Below are 18711 nucleotides of genomic sequence, written 5' to 3'. Positions count from 1 at the left end.
GAATCGAAATCGAATCGAAATCGAATCGAAATCGAATCGAAATCGAATCGAAATCGAATCGAAATCGAATCGAAATCGAATCGAAATCGAATCGAAATCGAATCGAAATCGAATCGAAATCGAATCGAAATCGAATCGAAATCGAATCGAATCGAATCGAAATCGAATCGAAATCGAATCGAAATCGAATCGAAATCGAATCGAATCGAATCGAATCGAAATCGAATCGAAATCGAATCGAAATCGAATCGAAATCGAATCGAAATCGAATCGAAATCGAATCGAAATCGAATCGAAATCGAATCGAAATCGAATCGAAATCGAATCGAAATCGAATCGAAATCGAATCGAAATCGAATCGAAATCGAATCGAATCGAAATCGAATCGAAATCGAATCGAATCGAAATCGAATCGAAATCGAATCGAAATCGAATCGAAATCGAATCGAAATCGAATCGAAATCGAATCGAAATCGAATCGAAATCGAATCGAATCGAAATCGAATCGAAATCGAATCGAAATCGAATCGAAATCGAATCGAAATCGAATCGAAATCGAATCGAAATCGAATCGAAATCGAATCGAATCGAAATCGAATCGAAATCGAATCGAAATCGAATCGAAATCGAATCGAAATCGAATCGAAATCGAATCGAAATCGAATCGAAATCGAATCGAAATCGAATCGAAATCGAATCGAAATCGAATCGAAATCGAATCGAAATCGAATCGAAATCGAATCGAAATCGAATCGAAATCGAATCGAAATCGAATCGAAATCGAATCGAAATCGAATCGAAATCGAATCGAAATCGAATCGAAATCGAATCGAAATCGAATCGAAATCGAATCGAAATCGAATCGAAATCGATCGAAATCGAATCGAATCGAATCGAAATCGAATCGAAATCGAATCGAAATCGAATCGAAATCGAATCGAAATCGAATCGAAATCGAATCGAAATCGAATCGAAATCGAATCGAAATCGAATCGAAATCGAATCGAAATCGAATCGAAATCGAATCGAAATCGAATCGAAATCGAATCGAAATCGAATCGAAATCGAATCGAAATCGAATCGAAATCGAATCGAAATCGAATCGAAATCGAATCGAAATCGAATCGAAATCGAATCGAAATCGAATCGAAATCGAATCGAAATCGAATCGAAATCGAATCGAAATCGAATCGAAATCGAATCGAAATCGAATCGAAATCGAATCGAAATCGAATCGAAATCGAATCGAAATCGAATCGAATCGAAATCGAATCGAAATCGAATCGAAATCGAATCGAAATCGAATCGAAATCGAATCGAAATCGAATCGAAATCGAATCGAAAATCGAATCGAAATCGAATCGAAATCGAATCGAAATCGAATCGAAATCGAATCGAAATCGAATCGAAATCGAATCGAAATCGAATCGAAATCGAATCGAAATCGAATCGAAATCGAATCGAAATCGAATCGAAATCGAATCGAAATCGAATCGAAATCGAATCGAAATCGAATCGAAATCGAATCGAAATCGAATCGAAATCGAATCGAAATCGAATCGAAATCGAATCGAAATCGAATCGAAATCGAATCGAAATCGAATCGAATCGAATCGAAATCGATCGAAATCGAATCGAAATCGAATCGAAATCGAATCGAAATCGAATCGAAATCGAATCGAAATCGAATCGAAATCGAATCGAAATCGAATCGAAATCGAATCGAAATCGAATCGAAATCGAATCGAAATCGAATCGAAATCGAATCGAAATCGAATCGAAATCGAATCGAAATCGAATCGAATCGAATCGAATCGAATCGAAATCGAATCGAAATCGAATCGAAATCGAATCGAAATCGAATCGAAATCGAATCGAAATCGAATCGAATCGAATCGAATCGAATCGAATCGAAATCGAATCGAAATCGTATCGAAATCGAATCGAAATCGAATCGAAATTTAATCGAAATTTAATCGAAATTTAATCGAAATCGAATCAAAATCAAATCGAAATTGAAAACGGCTTTGACAGAACCCATCGCAACATTGATAAAATGCAGACCAGATGCTGATCAACAAAGTATCGTCACGTGGCTCATTGACCAGTAATTCTATGACAATGTTTTACCCTGACTAATAATGATATTCCCAGAAGCTCTGAGAGGCCTGTCACTCTGGATGGCAAAAACCTTGACTTCACACGTCTTCCGCTGAACATGTGCTAATGCCTATTATGAATGCAACCATTAAGGGGTACATTGAAGCGTAATGACAAAGGATGGAAAATCATTTTCCTCTAGGGGGGAGCAACCGGAAATTATACACAATTTATTTCGCTATTACTCCCCCAGGCAGGCAGATGCAACATTGCACGGTTCAATTAAGCTATCTGATAAATATTCATACCGTGCTGTATGTCTAAAACCTCGGGGTGTTTTGGTTCGTTTGCGTTAGGCTCACCTGGTGTGCCAATCGCGATGGCAACATCCAAGCTAGCTGTGATTTTTTAATTTATTTCCCATTGCCTACTATGAGCGATAAGTGAGGTTCTGCGAAATTTGGCAAAGCCATTAAATGGAATTAAAACATTGTTCCCACTCATTTTGTTCATATTTTCTATCGATGGGGCTACGAGCTATTCGGAAAAATGTGATAATCGATTAAAAGAAGAAGTACTCCTGTTGATTCTCTTGGTTTGCCAAAAGGCAACTGGTGGTTACTGTAGTTACAACTGAACGTTCACTTGTCGAGTTCGGATGAATGAGTGGTGAATTTGATTTCGGCCAGTGCGCAGTCCCGCAGTTCATGATCTTGAACACACTCGATATTGAACTTGAATTCATTGTCTATTTAGGGTCTGGACAACTGTCTCAATGTTGGAAGTTAGACAGTAACCATTGAAGCAATCAACCAACGCAGGATCCGTGGTTGGGATTCATTTATGCGTACGAGATTTGTATAAACGAATTACTGTTGAAGCGTTGATTTTCAGAGTCATGGATCATTGAAGGAAATTCGTTGATCAATCACTCAATCTAAATAGCGCATAGTGTAAAAAGGTATTAAACTGACGAAGAATTGCGTATCTTGAAAACACAACACGTACACATTGTTGTCATGTATATTTTACCCAAATTCCCAATTTTATAATAGATGTTAACAGTTTTTCGCGTATTATTCTTGTATGATTCCTCTGCGTTATCCAGCCTTCAAAGCAATTAACTTTCGAATGGTGGATGAAGATTTTGATTCCGCAACATGAATAATTTTAAATGAATAGAAATGTGTGGACTTTTCATGATTCTTATTCCGGACGCTTCCTTACTTCTGCCTCATATTCCGGAAACTTTGATTCGAATTCCGGACAGCTAATGAAAATCATAGATAGAAAAGTCAAATAATTAATTGAGATCAACAAACTACTAAAGAGGCGTCTAAGGCAGCTGAACAATATGAATTTTTATGGATATCTATGGAAAATGTTGACTAAAAAGAGCATTGGAAGTGAGAACTTTTGAACGGCAAAAATTGAAATATTTCCCATACAAAGTACAGTGTCCGGAATTTGAAGCTGTCCGTAATATGAATCAAAACGGTACCTTTTGCAGTACCAGGGAACCATATGCGTCTCTAATGATATGCAGCGGAATTGCAAAAAAAAAAATTACGTTAACAATTTGCACATTGAAGTCTCATCTTCAGCACAAAAACTATTTTTAATTAAGACCTTTTAGTCAGAAAAAGAAATCTACTACACAGATAAATATAGCACCAACGGCCTGGAAAATTCTTCCAATAGTTCAGCCCCGGTTTTCTTTGCAGAAATTAAAAAACAAATCTCATTGTTTTCCAATTTCCTTTGTGTACACACTCCCTCCCACAACGTGATGAAATTGAATTTTATCTCTCGTGAGAGATGCCAGGCAGCCTGTGGATGAAATTGTGAAATGAAATCATTTATTGTCGCCTGGCGAACTAAATTGCCGCTGAGAAGAGGCAGAAAAAAAGTTGCGATGCTCTTACAAGACAACAACGCTCTGCTCGGTCTTTAGCGCTCAAGCTAGGTCGTAACGGCCATTACCATCATAGTAGGCGATGCATCGATACAACCAACAAAGCAACAAGACCCTTTCAGCCTTTGAGGAAGTAAATACCTTGGAACGAAAACAAGCGCCATAAGCAGATTCGTAAATATTGGAATAGGGTTTACTTTGTCTATCTCGGAAGTTCCCGCGAGGGAAAGACAACAAAGGGAACAGGAATATCCATTTACCACTACAGACGAGCCGTTGGCGAAGGGAAATAGCGAGTTGTGGAATAGAAAAGCTTTGGAAAGCTGTTTGAGTGGACCATTATAGTAACCATGGAATCAAAGACGATATAAAGACATAGTAGTCGAGCTCAGAATGGGTACCACTTCTAGTACTACAACTACACTCGGTACCAAAATTTGACATATTGCACTAAATTTTTATAGCATTCTAGATTTTGCTCTAATAAGGCTCTCTGACGTTCAATCACCCTTCTTTTTTCCGCAACCGAGCATAAATGGATTGTTTCCATACCGTTTCCGTATGAAAACAACAAACACAAAATTCCATTTGATCTTGTTGTTGGAAATAGAAGACTGAGAAAGCCTTATACAACATGTTCCATTAAATTTTGGACTACTGTGAGCGATTTCGTCTTTGACGAAATTGTGTTCTCAGTACAGTTCCATTAGTCGACATCGAGCCGTTGAGTATCGACTCGTAGAGGTTTTACTGTATATTACATTGTGATGTAACCCCAAGGCAGCCCACGGCCACCACCGCACATGGGTGAAGGATGAAGCTAAACTCCTGGCGGAAAGATAATATACATGTAACGAGATGCGGCCACTCTTTTTATGCCGGGGGGATCACCGATATGCGAGCCCAAAATGGATTATACCTGTCTCGTCTCCGGAGGTATGGGAGTAAAATAAGAAATTTGTCGGCCGATGACGACGGCAGTCAGCGGGTATCTCATGTTTAATCAAATTTTACGGGCGATGAACCTCCGGCCAGACGAGGACAATGATTGCTGACTCCCACGCAAATCACTCAATCACTCACTCACTCGTGTGAACAATCGTTGACGCTTGAGAGAGGGAAAGTAAACGGGAAAGTTTTTGAGACTAATTAACTTAAGGCTATTGCTCCTTTAAAGATGATTGAATCAGACAGTATAATCAAAGACGAAATGAAAACCTTCATGTGCCTTGCAGTTGTTTAAAAATGTATGGCACATTAGATAATAAAGCTAAATCTAGAATTCCATGAAAAGTATATTGCGATCTGTCAAACTTTGGTACCGAATGTAGTACTAGAATTGGTACTTATTCTGATCCCGACTACTATGTCTTTATTTTGTCTTTGTTTCAACCATTATTTCAAGAAAACAATGGTCATTGAAAAGGAAATGTCTCAGAGTGGTCGAAAATGCCGGTCGAATTTATGGGGTAGACTCCCACGGGTTGACCAATTGTTAGACCGGAAAAGTGAATGAAATCCCTCGTTTAATTACGATTTTCTGTCTCCCCTGTCTATTTCTTCCGTCTAGCTCCTCTTCCAACATTTTGAAATTCATTGACCGGTACTGTAACAGAGCCTGAGAGTTAATTCCGATATCGCCATGGAAACATCGACTTATTTTATATGGAAAACAATTATATAGTCTTTCGATGCTACTGATTAGATCGAACGGCTTCCAGCCTACTAACTATTTCTATCATCCGGAGGCTGGATCGAATCTATGATGCATCGCATGCTGTGATGCACATACCTAATAGAATTATTGTGCATGAGCTCAAACTCTCAATTCCTACTGTGTAGGAGTTATGCAGATAGATTGCTCGATTCGTGGGAGCTGAGAACTGCATTCTGATTGTTTCACCAGATAAATTTTAATATGGAAACGACGCATCAGCTTACCGTTAACTACTACGTTGCATGTCATGTGTCTTTTACAAATATATCCAATAATCAATAATAAAGTTAAGGCTAAGTAGCCTGTCATTCGTCTTGGCAGCCTGATGACTTAAGCTGTAAGTTCAAAGTGATAAAACTCAGTCTTGATAGTTTATATTGACTTGAAAAAGTATCACTGTACGCGCTAACATGCATAAAATATGCTGGTATTTTTTTTTTTTTTTTTGCACTATGTCAGTGCAAAACCAACTGATTTTCTTTGATTTGAAATCGTGAGATGAATTAGCAACAATGGACCAATGCACGAGTTTACTAATTTGACGTTTAAGCGTTGCCGAACTCACTCGTTGCCATGGTCACGTAAATAACACGGCACCACTCAAACGTTAAATAATGAACTCGTGCATCGGTCCATCATCAACGATGTGTGCAAATTTCAATGACGGCCTACTTCGCCTACTTCGGGGTCAGGATCCGTCATTGATTTCGGAATTTTCAAAAGCAGTTTATTCGATCAAAATCAAGAAAATGTACAGGAAAATGTGTTCACTGTATTCTATACTCCAACCAAAACACAGTGAACACATTTTCATCGAATAACTTTATGTTTTGAACAGAAAAGCTGCTTTTGATGTTTCGATGATGCCGATGATTACGATGGCGGAGCGTTGAACGTTAAGTGCAATTCATAACATTTTAGGTACAATTGATTTTTTTTCCACATACTTCATCTTCTTGAAAGAACTCCGAAATTAAAATCAAAGACGAAATAAGGACCTCTTGCAAATGTCCAAAAATGTATAGCATTTTAATATTAGAATCTGGAAAACAATTATTTTAACTTGGGTACCGAGGGAAGTACCAAGGGTCTTTCTTAGCCCGACTAGTATGTCTTAATTTCGTGTTTGTTAAAATAGCACCAAATTATTTGGCTTATCTTTCTGACGTTCACTGCTAAATAAGCGAGCACTAATGTTTGCTAGGTTTGAACGTAGTTGAGTTTGATTAATCTAGATAATAAGAAAATAAATTTAAAAGAATTATCATATAGATTCACAATGACAAAGATACAATAAGTTTAAATTACGTCGGATGATGCACATCAGCCAACTATGATTCACTACTGCTCGTTTTATTACCACCCTAATCTGCGTTCTAGCATTACTAAGCTACTGCAATCTCTGAACATAATCGACATCCGTTCATTATGCTCTCAATCCCTTTATGAGCTACCTACCTCTCTGGTAGAAGATAAGGATAATGGCAGAGATGATTATCATCGTGTTGGTCGTAAAATCGGTTATGTTGGTGATAATCACGTATAATCAGCTGCAAAGTCAGGTTCAACTAACGTGCTAACTACCTACTTTGATGCTTTATGGAGTAGACGTGGCCGCATGTTCGACCCTGCCAATTCCACACCGCAGCACAGTGATTCCTCTCCATACAACAGATGATACACCAGATTATGTCTTTTTGGAACTATTTATAACCATCACATGATTAACCCATTTTTTTGGTGATTTTTTCATGTATCAGAATTCTATATTATCAACATGTGGTATTGGCTTCGTCAAACTATACGGCACTTGAGCCCAGCTTGTGAATGGTTTGAAAATGGAATGGTTTTTAAACAAATGCAATGCTATGCTATGCTATTTAATGGTTTTCAAAACAAATATGACTTTTATTGGCATATTTGTATTAATTACACTCATTATTATATGACCGAGCTCAGTATTGTCGCATCCAATCCGGTTAATCAGGTAAGGATTTACCGAAACATGACTGGAAAATCTTCAAATTGAGACTAATGTGATATGTGAGTGAGTGTGTGCTCACATTTAAAACTTACAAGGTAAGGTCACGATGGTGTTACACGGGGTTTTAAACCGGACTATTTTTGTTAGATTCTACATGTCGAAATATGAAAAACCCCCAAAGCCTTTCGGGTGATGGACCAGTGGTGTAGCCAGGAGGGGCTCTAAAAGGGGCAATTTTGTACATATATTATATTATTAAGCTACATGGAAATTTGACAAAAATATTTTTTAGTAATTATTGTGATGGTAGAGAACAGAATTGACATTGATGTATGTTTAAAATGTATTTTTTCCATGCCATAGGCGCAATCGGGTTGGGTTTCTTGTTGGTATATTGTTTCAATAAAACCAAATTTGTGTTGGCGTCCATATTCCATGTTATTTACGCCAATGGCATAAAAATACATTACAAACATACATTAATGTCAATTCTGTTCATTACTATCGTAATAAATACTGAGAAAAATCTTTTTGACAAATTGTCAATTGACCTTTTCTCTACTGCAGTAATTATTGCAGTGTAGTGGCGCCGGGTAAAAATATTGCCCCCACTTATACACTGCTAACAGAAACAACGCTTATATCTGAAAACTTACATTGAAAGTTGTAATTTATTTGTAAATGAGATCGTATGACACAATTAACAATTTTACTCGATTTTACGGTATCTAATTTTTAACCTGTGAAGGAAGGATCTTTCAAAAATTACAATCGATAATTTGTCGTAAAATAAAGCAAAACTTATGAAAACAGCTTTTTAATTCATCAATGTTCTTTGCACTTTTGCTTTTGATCATTAGAACAATAATCGCTTTAAACTAAAATTTACCCCTACAGCTCTCTCGCCACTAGGTAGGTTTCCTGCAAATCGGACAGGTTGCACTCTGCTGCAACCACAGATCGATACAGGCCGCGTGGAACTTGTGCTGGCAGGGCAGAGTCCGGGCCGTCAGCACCATGTCCAAACAAATCGCACAGGTACTCGCAATCGTCCGGCTGAAATTTAGACAAGAGGGAAATGTAGGATTTTTAGTTGTACTTTAAAGTGTGGCTTATTTTTCGAAAATTTTTAAAATCAGAGATTCGTGTGGTTTATTGAATTCAAATCACATAAAAGGAGAAACCCCTTAAACTAAACACAGTTTCAGCAAAAAAATAAATAAATTATATGGTGAGGTATAAATCCTAAAAGTGTGTCGTCCATATCTGATAGCTCTAATCTTGGAATCTTGGAATCTTGGAATCTTGGAATCTTGGAATCTTGGCATCTCTCAGAAGATTCAAAAGCTTCCACTCAGAAGCTTGAAAAGCTTTGTCTCACAAAAACTTCAATAAATTGTTTTGAGAAGCTCCGATAGCTTGCTTACAGAAGCTTCGATAGCTTCTTTCCACACTCTTAAAAGCCTAAAGCGCTTCCTTCTCGAAGCCTTAAAAGCTTCATCTCAGTAGCTTGAAAAGAATTATCACAGAAGATTAAAACAATTAATTCAAAGAAGTTTGAAAATACACATTGCGGGAGCTTTAACAATCTTCTAGGAGCTAGGAAATGTACTTTCAGACTAATTAAAAGCTTTTCCTCAGAAGCTCAGAAGTCAGCTCAGCTCGACTATCAATGAACCAATAGGCCTTTTCATGATACGTTTCAAAACAGCTGATCACGAAGCAATTTGACAGATCTTCTAATGCATAAACGAACCTGTCAAATGAAAAGGCCTATATTTGTCAGGGATCAGACAGCAGTCATCGGAATTTGTTTTACCCTATCAGAATGTCTATAGTGTCAAACAAATGTTTAAACTGCTGTCAGATCCCAGACAAATATATATATTTGACACCGTGTACTACGAAGCATGCGAATTATCTTCCAACAAGCTATAAGAGCTTTCTCTCAAAACTCGCTAGTTCTCAGAAGTTTTAAAAACGGCATCATGAGCATGAACAGCTTCCAATCAGCAGTCTGAAAAGCTTCATCGATGAAAGCAAAAAAAAAATATCTTGAACGCTTGAAAAGCTTCTTCTCAAAAGCAAATTAGAAGCTTCCACTCCAAAAGATAGAATAAAAAGATTGTTTTTTTTTTTTGAATAACTTCAGCTCAGTAGCATGAAAAACTTATTCACAAAACCTTGAACGTGTTTATCTTAGCAGTTTAGGAGCTAATGTCATTCAAAAGCATTCCTCATGAGACTGAAAGTCTGTCTCACAGAAGCAAGTAAAACTTCTTTCAAGAAGCTTGAAAAGCTTTCTCTCAGAAGCTAGCAAATCTTCCTCTTAGTAGCTTGAAATAAAGCTTGTCAGAAGTTTGAAAAATACCGCAGAAATAAAGCTTCAGCTTCAGCTCCATCTCTTAGAAGCTCTATCTTAGAAGCTTTCTCTCAGAAGGTTCAAAAGCTTCTTCTCAGAAGTATCTCAGAAGCATATTCTAAGACGTTTCTTTTCAAAAGCCTGGAGTTTTGCCAAATTTACGAACAACTTTCAATACCAGATTGTGATATGAGATCAAAATTTGATCGTTTTGAGATATGATAGTGAAATTGCCATCTGCCCGGATGTGTTTCAGAAGCTTCATTAGCTTTTTCTCAGAAGCTTATAGAGTTCCCTCTCAGATGCATGAAAAGCTTTCTCTCAGAACGTTCAGACACTGAAAAAACCTCCTCTGAGCTTTAGAAGCTTCTTTTCAGGAGATTTGAAATCATTTTAAAGAAACTGGAAAATCTCAGTAGCTTCCATAGCTTTTTCCACCATCATTCTTCCAAGACGGTTGAAAAATCGCCTTTCAATAGCTTTGAAAACTTCCATTCCTTTGAAAGCTTTTCAATAGAAGATAAGAATTCTTCTCAGAAAAGTAACAAGGTTCAACTCGAAAGATTGAAAAACTTCTTCAAAAATACTTAAAATCATCATACCAGAATCTCAAATTTTCTTTTAAGGATTTTAAAAATCTCCTTATAATAATCTCCTTTTTCAGAAGCTCAGAAGAATCATCTCAGCCAATCAAAGCTTTTGAAGATAGAGCTCCTCAGACGAAAAAACAGCTGCTTCTCAAATTTTGAAAAATCCCTACTCAGAAGCTTGTAAGGCTTTGTCAAAATTTGCCTCTAGGAAACTAAAGGAACTAGCTGTCTCTTCATAACACTGACTTTGACGCTTGAAAAGCTTCTGCTTAGAAGTTTGGGTAACTTCCTCTCAGAAGTTTGGAAAACTTCCTCTCGAATGCTCTCTTAAGGGAAGGTCACGATGGTGTTACACGGGGTTTTCAACCGGACCATTTTTGTTAGATTCTACATGCCGAAATAAGAAAAACCCCAAAGTCTTTCGGGTGATGGACCAGTGGTGTAGCCAGGAGGGGCTCTGAAAGGGGCAATTTTGTACGTATATTATATTATTAAGCTAATTGGCAATTTGACAATTTTTTTTTTTTAGTATCTATTGTGATGGCAGAGAACAGAATTGACATTAATGTATGTTTGAAATGTATTTTCCATGCCATAGGCGCAATCGGGATGGGTTTAGTATTTGTATACTATTCTAATAAAACCAAATTTGTTTTGGTGTCCATAGTCAATGTTAGTTACGCCAATGGCATGGAAAATACATTTTAAACATACATTAATGTCAATTCTGTTCTCTGCCATCACAATAGATACTAAAAAAATATTTTTGTCAAATTGCCAATTAGCTTAATATTATAATATACGTACAAAATTGCCCCTTTCAGAGCCCCTCCTGGCTACACCACTGGTCCATCACCCGAAAGGCTTTGGGGTTTTTCATATTTTGACATGTAGCATCTAACAAAAATAGTCCGGTTGAAAACCCCGTGTAACACCATCGTGACCTTCCCTTGTCAGAAGCTAGAGAAGCTTCATCTTAAAAACTTCAAAATCTTTCTCCCAGAAGTTAAAATAGATTCAAATACTTCTTCTAAGAAACGCTAAAGGCTTTCCATAGTAAACTTAAAACCTTCTTCTAACAAGTTTAAAGGCTTCTTCTCAGAAGTTTAAAGAGCTTCCACCTAGAAAGTTGAAAAGATTCCTCCCAGAAGTTTGGAAACAGCCTCTCTGAAGCTTGAAGAACTGCCTCTCAGTAGTTCAGATTCAGATTGAGATTTGAGATTTGAGATTTGAGATTTGAGATTTGAGATTTGAGATTTGAGATTTGAGATTTGAGATTTGAGATTTGAGATTTGAGATTTGAGATTTGAGATTTGAGATTTGAGATTTGAGATTTGAGATTTGAGATTTGAGATTTGAGATTTGAGATTTGAGATTTGAGATTTGAGATTTGAGATTTGAGATTTGAGATTTGAGATTTGAGATTTGAGATTTGAGATTTGAGATTTGAGATTTGAGATTTGAGATTTGAGATTTGAGATTTGAGATTTGAGATTTGAGATTTGAGATTTGAGATTTGAGATTTGAGATTTGAGATTTGAGATTTGAGATTTGAGATTTGAGAAACTATCGAATCGCCTAGAAAAATCTAATTGATGGTGACAAGCACAAAATAATTGTCTACGATAAATGTTTGAGGCTCTTCCTTTCGCATGATCCATCCACTATTTATTGGATGAAATCTTATAATATATCTTATCAGTGGGGCCTTCCTTAGCCGAGTGGTTAGAGTCCGCGGCTACAAAGCAAAGCCATGCTGAAGGTGTCTGGGTTCAATTCTCGGTCGGTCCAGGATCTTTTCGTTATGAAAATTTCCTTGACTTCCCTGGGCATAGAGTATTATCGCACCTGCCACACGATATACGAATGCAAAAATGGCAAAATTGGCAAAGAAAGCTATCAGTTAATAACTGTGGAAGTGCTCATAAGAACACTAAGCTGAGAAGCAGGCTCTGTCCCAGTGAGGACGTCATGCCAAGAAGAAGAAGAATATCTTATCAGTAGCGCAACCAGGATTTGATTCTAGTAGGGGTTTTGCAAATTTTAAAATACTTTTTAAGAACAAATCGCACGATGCCATTCAGCCGCTTTTCTTCTGTGTTGTGACGTTGAGAATAATCTTTAAGCGCAGCAATTTTCAACAGAAATCATTCCCAATATTGTTGCAGTATGTCGATCAGGATTGCAAAACTCAACTGCCTATAGAAAACTAATTGTCAGTTCTTACAGAATTGGCAATCTAGAAAGTCGAGTCCAAAGGTCAAACATGATTGTGAAGATTTTATGTACAAATATGTAACCTTAAAATTTTCAATACGACCATTAAACTTTGTTTTTGGATGACTTTGTAATTCGATTGATTTAATAGAGGGACGTTAATGCATCCATATTTCTATTGGACAAACCTAGTTACATTGCCCAACAATTTTTAAATTAACATCTTATTTTTATGATTTACTCAAACAAATAGAAGGTCATATCAAAATTGTTGAAATTACTAATAAGCCCAAAATACTTTCATTGGCAGCTTAATACTTCAATAGCCAATTTTTCTACTCCGTAATCTTTAAAAGTCCAGGAATTTGTATGGACACTTAGTTTTTTTTTTTTCACGAGCTCGGCTGTGCGAATCTCGGTTTCCCGATTTTAACCGAGGCTCAGCTAACAAATTGTCCGGTTGCTTAGCAACGAAGCACGATTTATTCTAGGACAGGACGTGACAGCTCAACTAAGACTGCCCAGTTGTTTTTCAGTCGATAACATTGACGATTTCAAAAGCCAGTGCTGCCAGTATTCCTTTTAAGCAAATCTTGTGAACAAATTCAAATATCAAGACCAATAATTTAATTGTTTCTTGCACGTTTCATCAATTTAATGCAATAGAGGATGCTATCTTTTTAAAAACTCAGGTTTATTTTCAAATCCGACGATATTTTAGAGAAAATTAACACAATTCCCATTGTATTGCTTTCAATTAAGTATTTTTTATGTATTTTAATATTGTAGGAGCACATGCGGTAAACTTAACATCGAATATTAATAAATTTAAAACAAAAGGAATTCATGAAAAAATTTCAAACTTTTGATGAACACTCTAATTTAAGATCTAGCAACACGGTCGGGCTAGTAACAAAGTGCCCTGTTACAATCCAACTCAACGATGTGGAAGTATGCCTTTGCCAAAACGACCAATGAGAAGTGGCCTTTTTTGGCAGGCAATTGGTTTCGTTTTTGTACTTTGACCTGGCACGTCTTGTCTTAGGATTTACTGATACTCGGCTTTTATTTGCTGAGATCCCAGGAAATGTGTTTGCCTACTACTCGGCTGTGCGGATCTCGGTTAAAATTAGCCGAGATTCGGAATTCTAAATTAAGTGTGTGCACCGAAGATCACAAAACTTGTAAAAATTATGATAATTTGGAAACTGTACCGATGAATGGGTTCCAATATATCTGAACATTTAACAAACTGTTGACACAACACCTTAAGATTGTTTTTAAAAAAAGCTAGAAAATATTGTTATATATTGGATTGATGTAGCAATTCGCAGTTTAATTTGTTGAGTAAAAAACAGCTTGAATGATGTAATAGTGAAAACCACTGACATTCCCAATGTTTATATGAATCAAACTAAGTTGCTGCTCTGTAGTTGTTGGTGTTGAATTTCAAAAAAAATATGCTTGGCAAGCCTTATAATTTTTCTGCTCTGGGGTGGGGGGGGTCGACCCCCAAAACTCCCCCTTGGTTGCCGCCACTAATCCTATTATACGACAGGCCTAGATACGCCCTCTAAATAATCGAATAATATTTTATTTATATTTTTTCCATGGAAACTTTTAGAACGAAAATTACAATTTTCAGATCGAAAATCAACAAGTAGCAATAACTTTTCCAAATCTCAATAACTTTCTGTAACATATGGAGTGAATGTTTCCTACTTAAATAAAATTTAAATCGTGATGATATTAACAATATTTGTTTTGAATTGAGCTAGAAAACATCAAAAGAAACTTTTGCCTCACACGAAATTTGGCCCCACTTCACTCAACCAGTTTAAGTTGTAGACAACTTTAATGTTCTACACACTTTTATTAATTTAATTTTGAAGAAAATGGTGCTGAAAGGTACGAAATTATGTGAAAAATAAGAAAGTTATGTAAACTTTACTGAAGGCAACCTTTATAACATGAAAATTTACCTTCAAGTCGCTTGTGCGAGCTCTAAATCTTGCTATTTGTTGCCTAAACTTTGAGGTTTTCTCTTCTTATGTGATTTTAACTCAGTAGTAGATTAATTGTTAGTTTTGAGAACTTTCGAAAAAATAAGCCGCACTCTATTGTATAACTTACGGGGCATTTGATGAGGCCGCCTGAGGCATCGGCGATCGCAGCAACCCAGCGGTCGAGGTTGCTGCTTGTGACGGTGCTCTGGTTGCTACGATTTCCGATTCCACCTCGTAGTCTTCCCCACCGTGGTAAGTCGGAGGCAACGTGGATGCGAGAAAAATGAGCAACTCCCTCTCATCGTAGCAGTGGGTGTCGTAGATCAGTATCTGTTCGTGGTACTGCTCCATGGTAACGCTGTGATCGTCTACTATGTGCTTGGACAGGTGAATGCCTTCGATCAACGAATTGTTCGATCCGAAGCACACGCAGATCGGACAACGCACGTTAAATGGGACATCCAAATGTTCGAGAGTGATGTGATCGTAAAGTGTCCCCACGCTGAGCTTTTGCTTGTCGCAGTAGGGACAGTTGAACACGCTGATCTCCGAGTATTCTGAATAGTCCGTTTTGGATCCGTACTGGCTGAGTAAATGATCGTCCGTCACTAGCGGTTGCTTCGGGTGATCTTTATGGCAGTGCGCGTAACAATCGCAAAATATGTTCGTATCCGAACAAAGTAGGCATCGAAAACGATGGCGACACTGATCACCTGCAATAGAGTTGTTTTAGCACATGAATACGAAACTATAATTTATACTTGCCTGTACGAAGCGCCTCGCTGCTCTGCATGTTGTTGTAGGATTGATTTGATTTTATCGCAAAATCAGGGCGATCGACGAAGCTTGTTTGATTGCTTCCTTATCAGTTCAGAAGCAAATGGTAAACTACAACAACCGATAATCAGCTAAGCACTAAGCTAAATCTGGCAATCTAACACTACATGGCATACATCAAAGCACAACCACATTTCAGGTCCATGTGATAGTGTTCTGAATCATCAGCGCTAGGTAGTCTCAATGTCTTTTGGTTTTCATAAGTTTTGTTAGTTTAGGGGAGAGTAAGTTAAAATTGGCACATTATGACTAGAAATATCGATTTCGATTCGATTTCGATTCGATTTCGATTCGATTTCGATTCGATTTCGATTCGATTTCGATTCGATTTCGATTCGATTTCGATTCGATTTCGATTCGATTTCGATTCGATTCGATTTCGATTCGATTTCGATTCGATTTCGATTCGATTTCGATTCGATTTCGATTCGATTTCGATTCGATTTCGATTCGATTTCGATTCGATTTCGATTCGATTTCGATTCGATTTCGATTCGATTTCGATTCGATTTCGATTCGATTTCGATTCGATTTCGATTCGATTTCGATTCGATTTCGATTCGATTTCGATTCGATTTCGATTCGATTTCGATTCGATTTCGATTCGATTTCGATTCGATTTCGATTCGATTTCGATTCGATTTCGATTCGATTTCGATTCGATTTCGATTTCGATTCGATTTCGATTCGATTTCGATTCGATTTCGATTCGATTTCGATTCGATTTCGATTCGATTTCGATTCGATTTCGATTCGATTTCGATTCGATTTCGATTCGATTTCGATTCGATTTCGATTCGATTTCGATTCGATTTCGATTCGATTTCGATTCGATTTCGATTCGATTTCGATTCGATTTCGATTCGATTTCGATTCGATTTCGATTCGATTTCGATTCGATTTCGATTCGATTTCGATTCGATTTCGATTCGATTTCGATTCGATTTCGATTCGATTTCGATTCGATTTCGATTCGATTTCGATTCGATTTCGATTCGATTTCGATTCGATTTCGATTCGATTTCGATTCGATTTCGATTCGATTTCGATTCGATTTCGATTCGATTTCGATTCGATTTCGATTCGATTTCGATTCGATTTCGATTCGATTTCGATTCGATTTCGATTCGATTTCGATTCGATTTCGATTCGATTTCGATTCGATTTCGATTCGATTTCGATTCGATTTCGATTCGATTTCGATTCGATTTCGATTCGATTTCGATTCGATTTCGATTCGATTTCGATTCGATTTCGATTCGATTTCGATTCGATTTCGATTCGATTCGATTTCGATTCGATTTCGATTCGATTTCGATTCGATTTCGATTCGATTTCGATTCGATTTCGATTCGATTTCGATTCGATTTCGATTCGATTTCGATTCGATTTCGATTCGATTTCGATTCGATTTCGATTCGATTTCGATTCGATTTCGATTCGATTTCGATTCGATTTCGATTCGATTTCGATTCGATTTCGATTCGATTTCGATTCGATTTCGATTCGATTTCGATTCGATTTCGATTCGATTTCGATTCGATTTCGATTCGATTTCGATTCGATTTCGATTCGATTTCGATTCGATTTCGATTCGATTTCGATTCGATTTCGATTCGATTTCGATTCGATTTCGATTCGATTTCGATTCGATTTCGATTCGATTTCGATTCGATTTCGATTCGATTTTCGATTCGATTTCGATTCGATTTCGATTCGATTTCGATTCGATTTCGATTCGATTTCGATTCGATTTCGATTCGATTTCGATTCGATTTCGATTCGATTTCGATTCGATTTCGATTCGATTTCGATTCGATTTCGATTCGATTTCGATTCGATTTCGATTCGATTTCGATTCGATTTCGATTCGATTTCGATTCGATTTCGATTCGATTTCGATTCGATTTCGATTCGATTTCGATTCGATTTCGATTCGATTTCGATTCGATTTCGATTCGATTTCGATTCGATTTCGATTCGATTTCGATTCGATTTCGATTCGATTTCGATTCGATTTCGATTCGATTTCGATTCGATTTCGATTCGATTTCGATCAGGGTTGCGATGGATCTTCTTCGTGAACAATGATCGACGCATCTTCGCGATCCAACATTCGCCAACATTCATTTTTCATTTTTGCGTCACGAAGAGCATCGCAAAAAGCGAACGGATGTAACGCCGAAGAAGCAAAATGAACACACCGATAAGTGGTTCGCGAAGCCTTTCCACTCGTAGGATTCATTTATCCACGCGCTGTTCATTCTTGTGATTCATTGCAAGGTTGCTTCTTCTCGTAAAGTCAAGCAAACACTCCACGCTAAACCAGCTCCACGAAGCGCACGTGTTAAAACTACACAGAATGAGGCAACCAATGCGGAACTGGCTGACTGAGTAAAAATTCTGAGTAGGTCGCACTCATTCTGTGAGTTGCCGACGTTTTGGCCTTCGGCTGTCCGGGATCGATGGAAACGGAACTGTCAATGATATCCCGCGTGGCAGCAAACAGTTGGCCGTTGGTAAGATGGGGAGTTTTCTGATATGTTTTCTAGCGAAAAGCCGGAAGATGGTCGCAAATGCGAAAGTTTTTCCCCATTTGCTTCCGCTTCGGCTATTCAAATGAAAAAATCTTTAAAATTGGAATGTTTTTTTTTATGTTTTCAGAAGCAAAACAAAAATGGAAACGAATTCCGCATTCCAAGCGTTCTTCCTCTGTGCGCAATTCACCCATTCAGTTTTGTTTACCACCGTTTGCACAAAACTCTGTACAGCCCCTTTGCACAGAATCTGTGCTGCACGAAAAGAGGCCAATTTTGTGCGCTCGGCACTCATTTTTGAGCGGAGCAAGTTTAGCGTGATTGTTGCAAGCCCGCATGAAGATGATCGAAATGAATATTTTCCTGTTCTTCACGAAGAGCAGGCAGCGTGGATCGTACCGTTCACATTATCGAGCGATGGAAAATCACCCGATGACAGCGTCGGG

General features: G+C 37.6%; 1 protein-coding gene across 1 annotated transcript; it reads right to left on the bottom strand.

Annotated features, from left to right (window-relative positions):
• Nucleotides 1–8368: 8368 nt before the first annotated feature.
• Nucleotides 8369–15846, bottom strand: LOC5572240. The gene is made up of 3 exons (XM_001653871.2): nucleotides 15657–15846; nucleotides 15019–15604; nucleotides 8369–8772 (listed from the first exon to the last, which is right to left on the bottom strand). The coding sequence occupies exons 1-3, from the start codon at nucleotides 15682–15684 to the stop codon at nucleotides 8625–8627; spliced, it is 762 nt and encodes a 253-aa protein (XP_001653921.1). The 5' UTR covers nucleotides 15685–15846; the 3' UTR covers nucleotides 8369–8624.
• Nucleotides 15847–18711: the final 2865 nt, after the last annotated feature.

Source organism: Aedes aegypti, chromosome 3, assembly GCF_002204515.2.
Source record: "Aedes aegypti strain LVP_AGWG chromosome 3, AaegL5.0 Primary Assembly, whole genome shotgun sequence".
Lineage (NCBI taxonomy): Eukaryota > Metazoa > Arthropoda > Insecta > Diptera > Culicidae > Aedes > Aedes aegypti.
The sequence above is the reverse complement of the archived record's forward strand: the minus strand, read 5'-3'. Positions and strand labels throughout refer to the sequence as shown.